Source organism: Nicotiana tomentosiformis, chromosome 11 (genome assembly GCF_000390325.3).
Source record: "Nicotiana tomentosiformis chromosome 11, ASM39032v3, whole genome shotgun sequence".
NCBI lineage: Eukaryota > Viridiplantae > Streptophyta > Magnoliopsida > Solanales > Solanaceae > Nicotiana > Nicotiana tomentosiformis.
In genome coordinates this window covers 60,167,607-60,174,923 of record NC_090822.1, presented here as the reverse complement: position 1 = coordinate 60,174,923, position 7,317 = coordinate 60,167,607, and the positions used below count along the sequence as shown (strand labels likewise).

The 7,317-nt window shown below is 43.1% G+C and overlaps 3 protein-coding genes across 3 annotated transcripts; all 3 read left to right on the top strand.

Annotated features, from left to right (window-relative positions):
* Positions 1 to 466: 466 nt before the first annotated feature.
* On the top strand, positions 467 to 1,170 carry LOC138901534 (uncharacterized). The gene is made up of 2 exons (XM_070189306.1): positions 467 to 735; positions 837 to 1,170. Exons 1-2 carry the CDS (start codon positions 467 to 469, stop codon positions 1,168 to 1,170), a joined length of 603 nt encoding a protein of 200 aa, XP_070045407.1.
* A 1,044-nt stretch (positions 1,171 to 2,214) lies between these two features.
* On the top strand, positions 2,215 to 5,808 carry LOC138901533 (uncharacterized). The gene is made up of 6 exons (XM_070189305.1): positions 2,215 to 2,572; positions 2,732 to 3,104; positions 3,665 to 4,010; positions 4,301 to 5,195; positions 5,408 to 5,585; positions 5,658 to 5,808. The coding sequence occupies exons 1-6, from the start codon at positions 2,215 to 2,217 to the stop codon at positions 5,806 to 5,808; spliced, it is 2,301 nt and encodes a 766-aa protein (XP_070045406.1).
* Positions 5,809 to 6,549: 741 nt separating this feature from the next.
* LOC104115930 (uncharacterized) lies at positions 6,550 to 7,104 on the top strand. Its single transcript, XM_009626661.2, has one exon. It carries the CDS (start codon positions 6,550 to 6,552, stop codon positions 7,102 to 7,104), a length of 555 nt encoding a protein of 184 aa, XP_009624956.2.
* The last annotated feature ends 213 nt before the right edge of the window (positions 7,105 to 7,317 follow it).

Here is a 7,317-nt window from a genome sequence, read left to right as displayed (position 1 = left end):
CCTACACCGGTTATGTCACAACCGAAATCAGCCATTGTCGAAGAAAATTAGAGGCTGCGTCTCTGCATGTTGGAAATGTGGGGTGCCTGGTCCAACGGTAGAGAACCACCAAGTGCAATCCCTGGATTTCCCGAGCTGATCCCAAGGACGGGAGGAACCACCAACATCCCTATGACTAACCCATGTATCCTATTTGGGTACCCTACAATATCATATAACTTTACCGGTACGCCCTCAGGCACTGTTTTAATGGGTACCTTCAACGCTGTTCTCCGCACCACCGGTCTTCACCATGGCACAACCAAACGTGCCCAGGCTATGCTTTGAACCCACAACATTCACCTTCCAGGGTCCGCAATTTTAGCCTGACATGACTCATGTCACTCCGGACTCATACACCCAACAGCCACAGTATGAGTCTCCGATTGAGCAAGAAAGAATAGTTAGAAATCCCGAGTAGGAAGAAATGGCTCGGAAGATGAGAAGCTTTAAACATAGCTTGAAAAACATGCAAGTCTTGAGCGGCCAAAAAAGTGTTTGCTATTCGGATTTGTGCTTGTTTCCCAATGTTCATTTACCTGCTGGTTCCAAAATGCCAAAGTTCAAAAAATATGACGGACACGGGGACCCAATCGCCCATTTAAAGGGATACTGCAATCAGCTGAGAGGGGCTGGTGGGAAAGAAGAGCTTCTAATGGCCTACTTCGGAGAAAGCTTAATAGGAATCGCCTTCGAGTGGTACATAGATCAAGAAATCACCCACTGCACATATGGGATGATTTGGCTCGGGATTTTGTTCGACAATTCCAGTATAATGTGGACATCGCTCCTGACAGAAACTCCTTGTCCAATTTGAAGAAGAAATCCACAGAAAGTTTTTGCAAGTATGCTATCAGATGGCGTGAGCAAGCCGCCGGAGTAAAACCTCCGATGGACGAAGCAAAAATGGTTACAGTCTTCCTACAAGCCCAAAAGGCTGATTACTTTCAGAATATGATGTCAGTTATGGACAAGCCATTTTCTGAGGCTATCAAGATTGGGGAGATGGTAGAGAACGGTCTGAAAATGGGACGGATTTTGAGTCAAGACGCCTTAAAAGCTACATCACAAGCCATACAGAATGGATCAGGGGGTTTGGCTAATCGCAAAATGAGGAGGAGGGAGCCATAATGGCTTCGAGGGGGTCTCGCTGATTGCTTGACCATTCTTAAATTCCACCAAGAACCCCACAATACTATTACCCATATCAAGATGCAGTTTATGTCGTGACACCGCCCCAGCAACACTATAACCAAACTCGAGCTCCACCTCCCAGAAAGGCCCATCCCTACCAAGCTCCATATAATCCTCGCCCACCAATAAATATACACCACCATAATACATGCCCTCGTGAACCTCCCAGGAGAAACAATTTCACCCCTATTGGTGAATCTTACTCCAGTCTGCTTCAGAAATTAATCCAACTGGGTCTATTACAACTTGTGCCTCCCAATCGGCAAAATCCACAGTCCCTATCATACAGGGCTGGTACCATGTGTGCATACCATTCAGGAGTAGAAGGCCATGATATAGAAGACTACTGGACCCTCAAAAGGGCAGTCGAAAATATGATCGACGAAAAAAGAATTGTGCTGAGGGACAAGGAGATCCTTAATATGACCAACAATCCATTACCGGCTCACAATAAAAGGTCGGACATTGGTATGATTTGTGATGACAAAGAGGTTGACCCGGCATTGAAGGCCATTGTTGTCATCGCGAATTCAGAGGCAAGACCTAAAGTGGCATTGAAGCCAGCCAAAATTGAAAAGAAAGTTGCTCCGATTTCTCAAGATATTGAAACAAAAACGGGACCATCACCTGCCAAGAACGTGGTTCTCTATGTTCCTAAGGCCCCGAGAAAAGTACAGCTTATCCTCAACGCTCCCAAGAAATTCGATGAAAGTAACATTGAATGTGCCAAGATTATATGTACCAAAGGGGACCTATGTGGCGAGGGGGCCAGAAATTTCACCAAGGATGACTGAGCCCGTGGTTATCAGACTCGCACCATAGAGTCCTATGAAATATCCCACCGCAGTCCCCTGGAACTACAACAGAACCCTGGTTACATACAAAGGAAAAGAAGTTATGGGAGAAGTGAACGAGATGAATCAGACTGCGAAGTATCATACCCAGAAGACCTAAAGAAGTCAAACCTGAACGGATAAGCGAATGCCATCCAAGAAGCCTGTAAGTAATGAGGAAGCAGAAGAGTTCTTCAGAAAGATGAAAACTTCAGAATACTCAATAGTTGACCAACTTCGGAAGACTCCTTTCCAGGTCTCACTCTTGTCTCTGCTGCTGAGTTCGGACGAACACCATAAAGTGCTCCTTAAAACATTGAACGAAACATATGTCCCAGTTGATACTTCTGTCGAACAATTGGAAAGAATGGCCGAAAGATGTTTTGAGGTCAACAAGATTTCCTTCACCCGCGATGATTTGCCCCTAAAGGGAGATGCCCATAATAAAGCCCTCCACCTGACTGTCAAATGCGAGGGCTATTATGTGAAAAGAGTGATGTTAGATGGTGGGTCCGGGGTGGATATTTGCCTTCTCTCAATACTCCAGAGAATGGATATTGGAACAAAAAGAATCCGGGCAAACAACGTCTGCGTATGAGCTTTTGATGGGGTCAAGAGAGACACAATAGGAGAAATTGATCTGATTCTGACTATTGGGCCTGTAGATTTTGAGGTAACCTTCCAAGTTTTGGACATGGAAACCTCATACAATTTTCTCCTAGGTAGGCCATGGATTCATGTTGCCGGAGTTGTTCCCTCCACTCTTCACCAAATGGTCAAGTTTGAATATGATAATCAAGAGATTATTGTCCATAGAGAAGACGTGCAATCCATCTACCGGGACCCTTCGGTCCTGTGTCTTGAAGCTAGAGAAGGCAGTGAGCATATTGTGTACCAAGCTTTCAAAATTGTGGTCGCTAACCAACTTGAAGAAGAGGCTTTGTTACCTCAACCTTGCCTATCTAATGCTTCGGTCATGATCGCCACCCAAATGATTAGAAATGGGTATAAGCCCGGAAAGAGGCTCGGGGTATCTCTGTAAGGCATCGCTGAGCCTATTACCCCAACTGCCAATGAAAAGTGTTACGATGTGGGTTTCCAAGCTACAGAAGCCGATAGAACATGGGCTAATGAACGCAAAGAAAAAGGTTGGGTCCTGCCCAAGCCCGTTGCATATCTCGCCCAATCATTTGTCAAACCAAAGTATGTGGAAGAAGAAGAAGAGGCCTTCACGACCGAAGAAATCGATGATATTTGTAAACCCTTGAAACAAATGTTGTATGAGCCCCACATGGTCCAGCCAGGGGAAGGCACGAGCAATGCCGAGGGCAATATATAGGACCGAATTTCAAGCTCCAGAACTGGAAGGTTACCTCATTCCCTGTCCGGAGGGAGTCCCAGTAGTTCAGTCTTGCCATCTTTTCTGCATTACGAGTTATTTCAGGGTGTAACTCGAATGTTTTACTTTATTGTCTTTTAATTCTAATGTAAACCCTCATATCTTCAATTCAATGAAATGGAATCAATATTTCATTGTCCATAGATGTCTCTTTTCTTTTGTTCTGATTTTGCTATTTTTCTTATCTTTTTCTTTTTAGTTCTAATTATGCGGACTTAAATAACATGACATGCTTGCGGACTTCATGCCCAGATCCTAAAATGCTGTCTAACTTTGAAATAATGAATCAAGAACCAAAATATGATGAAGATGAAGATTTTAGGGAAATAAATCAAGAATTGAAACAATTTGAGAATAAGCCTAAGCCAAGCTTAAAGGAAACCGAGCCAGTTAATTTGGGCAGTTCAGAAGAGATCCGAGAAACCATGATAAGCATTCACGCTGATGAAAGAAATAGAGATGCCTTGATCCAACTTTTGTTTGAATTCAAAGACGTGTTTGCATGGTCTTATGACGATATGCCAAGACTGAACGTTGATTTGGTGGTACATAAATTGCCTACCTATCCCGGTTATCCACCCGTCCACTAGAAACAAAGAAAGTTCAAAACCGACATTAGTGATAAGATCAAGGAAGAAGTCACCAAACAACTGAAAGCTGGTGTGATTCGAGTGGTCCGATACACCACGTGGCTAGCTAATGTGGTTCAAATGCCGAAGAAAGATGGAAAAAACTGAGTGTGTGTTGATTATCAGGATTTGAACAAGGCGATGATAACTTTCCATTGCCAAATATCTACATTCTTGTTGATAACTGTGCCAAACATGTGATACAGTCTTTCATGGATTGTTATGCTGGGTATCACCAGGTTCTGATGGATGAAGAAGATGCAGAAAAGACCATTTTTACCAAATCTTGGGGTACTTACTGTTACAGGGTCATGCCATTTGGTTTGGAAAACGCTGGGGCAACCTACATGAGAGATATGACTGCCATCTTCCATAACATGATGCATCAGGAGATTGAGGTATATATGGATGATGTGATCATTAAATCCAGAATGCAAGAAGACCATGTGCAAGATCTGAGGAAGTTCTTTGAGCATCTGCGCAGGTATGACTTGAAGTTGAACCCAGCTAAATGTGAATTCGGAGTTCCATCTGGGAAGCTCCTGGGGTTTATTGTCAGTCGGAGGGGTATCAAATTAGATCCAACAAAGATAAAGTCAATTCGAGATTTACCACCTCCGAAAAGCAAGAAAGAGGTTATGAGTCTTCTAGGAAGGCTGAATTACATCAGCAGATTCATCACTCAGCTTACTACCACTTGTGAGCCCATATTCAAGTTATTGAAGAAAGATGTGGTGATCAAATGGACAGAGGAATGCCAAGAAGCTTTTGATAAAATCAAAGAATACCTATCAAATCCGCCAGTGTTGGTTCCACCCGAGCCGGGAAGACCTTTGTTCTTATATTTGACAGTTCTGGAGAATTCTTTTGGTTGTGTCTTGGGGCAACACGATGTGACCGGAAAGAGAGAACATGCCATATACTATCTGAGTACGAAGTTCACTAGTTATGAAGCCAAGTACACCTTATTGGAAAGAACTTGTTGCGCCCTAACTTGGGTCGCCCAAAAGCTCAGAAAGTACTTGCTGGCTTACACAACATATCTCATAACTAGGATGGATCCTTTAAAGTATATATTCCAGAAGCAGATACCCACTGAAGGTTAGCGAAATGGCACATTCTGCTCACCGAGTTTGACACTGTCTATGTCACTCGCACGACGATGAAAGCTCAAGCCTTAGCAGATCACCTGGCCGCGAACCCGGTCGATGATGAATACAAACTCCTAAGCACTTACTTTCCGGACGAGGAAGTAAACTCGGTAGAAGTAATTCCAAAGAACACCAATGCCTGGAAAATGTTCTTTGATGCAGCTGTAAACGCAAAAAGAGTCGGGATCAGAGCAATTCTAATTTTGCCCATAAGGCAGCACTATCCGGGCACAGCCCGGCTTCGGTTCTTCTGTACAAATAACACCGTCGAGTATGAAGCCTTCATCATGGGCATGCATATGGCAGTTGATCTGGATGTAGAGGAATTATTAATCATGAGGTATGTTGATTTAATCATTCGGCAAGCCCAAGGTGAGTGGGAAACTTGAGACATCAAACTCATCCTGTACAGGCAACATGTGGAAGATCTCATCAAACGGTTCAAGTCCGTCAAGTTCAAGTATATTCCTCGATCCCACAATGAGCTAGCTGATGCACTAGCTACTTTGGCCTCAATATTGCCGTACCCGAGTAATGTTCATATTGACCCGCTAGAAATCTAGATTCGAGAAAGGCATGGTTATTGTAACGCAATTGCAATGGATCAGATGTTCAGCCATGGTATCATGATATCAAAAGGTTCTTGAAAACAAAAGTATATCTCGAGCAGGCTAGTGGAGATCAAAAGAGAACTATCAGAAGGCTTGCAAGCTGTTTCTTTTTTAGTGGAGAGGTCCTATACAAAAGAACTCCAAATCTGAATCTTTTGAGGTGTGTAGATTCCTGGGAAGCTGAAAAAATCTTGAACGAAGTGCATACGGGAGTATGTGGACATGAACGGGTATGTCCTTGCAAATAAAACCTCCAGCCAGGTTATTACTGGATGACCATGAAAAAAGATTGTTTCAGTTTCGTCCGGAAATGCCATCAGTGCCAGATACACGGTGACCTGATTCATGCACCGCCTTCAGAGCTACATCCTATGTCAGCGCCTTGGTCGTTCGTTTCTTAGGGCATGGATGTTATTGGGCCAATCGAACCGAAATCTTCAAATGGGCACAAATTCATTTTGGTTGCCATTGATTATTTCACAAAGTGGGTCGAAGTAGTCACTTTCAAAGCCGTCACCAAGAAAGCAGTGGTGGACTTCGTGCATTCCAACATTATTTGTCATTTTGGTATTCCTAAAACTATCATTACAGACAATGCTGCAAATCTGAATAGCCACTTGATGAGGGAGGTATGCGAACAATTTAAAATTACGCATCGTAATTCTACCCCTTATCGGCCCAAAGCTAATAGCGATGTTGAAGCGGAAAACAAGAATATCAAGAAGATCCTCAGGAAAATGGTCCAGGGTTTTAGAGAGTGGCATGAAAAGTTTCCCTTTGCACTATTGGGATATCGCACAACCGTGCGCACATCAGTTAGGGCCACCCTACTTATTGGTTTATGGCACTGAAGCCGTAATACCTGCAGAAGTTGAGACTCCCTCTCTTCGTATCATTGTTGAAGCCGAGATTGAGGATGATGAATGTGTCAATACCCGGTTAGAACAATTGACTATGATTGATGAAAAGCAGATGGCCGCAGTTTACCACAGGCAGTTGTACCAACAAAGAATGGCTCGTGCCTATAACAAGAAAGTGCGGCCCAGAAAATTTAAAGTGGGGCAACTCGTTCTAAGACGTATTCTCCCACATCATGAAGAAGCCAAAGGAAAATTTTCTCCAAATTGGAAAGGTCCATACATTATAAGAAGAGTGTTGCCGAAGGGAGCGTTGTATTTGGCAGACATCGAAGGAAATGACTCTGAGATAGCTTTCAATGCAGATGTGGTCAAAAGGTATTATGTTTGATCCCTTTTTCAAGCTTTAGTATGCTCCGATTAGGATGACAAAGGCTTTCTTTCTCGCTACCCAAACACTATCAACCCTTTACAAACCCTTTGAGCCGGTTACCTTACTTTGATTGCCCTCGTTAGAACCTCGAATTTATTATTGAAAAAGAAATGAATGAAAAAATGAAAAGAAAAAAAACAAAATAAAAGAAAATCAAAAACAAAGTTCATT

Bases quoted from the DNA above. Each gene is read 5' to 3' on its own strand.
- LOC138901533 (XM_070189305.1), top strand. From the start codon at position 2,215: ATGCCATCCAAGAAGCCTGTAAGTAATGAGGAAGCAGAAGAGTTCTTC. The intron at 2,573-2,731 runs GTGGGTCCGGGG...TTGGGCCTGTAG, and splicing joins GAAAAGAGTGATGTTAGATG to ATTTTGAGGTAACCTTCCAA. The intron at 4,011-4,300 runs GTACATAAATTG...CATGTGATACAG, and splicing joins GACTGAACGTTGATTTGGTG to TCTTTCATGGATTGTTATGC.
- LOC104115930 (XM_009626661.2), top strand. From the start codon at position 6,550: ATGTTGAAGCGGAAAACAAGAATATCAAGAAGATCCTCAGGAAAATGG.
- LOC138901534 (XM_070189306.1), top strand. From the start codon at position 467: ATGGCTCGGAAGATGAGAAGCTTTAAACATAGCTTGAAAAACATGCAA. The intron at 736-836 runs GTGGTACATAGA...CGCTCCTGACAG, and splicing joins TTAATAGGAATCGCCTTCGA to AAACTCCTTGTCCAATTTGA.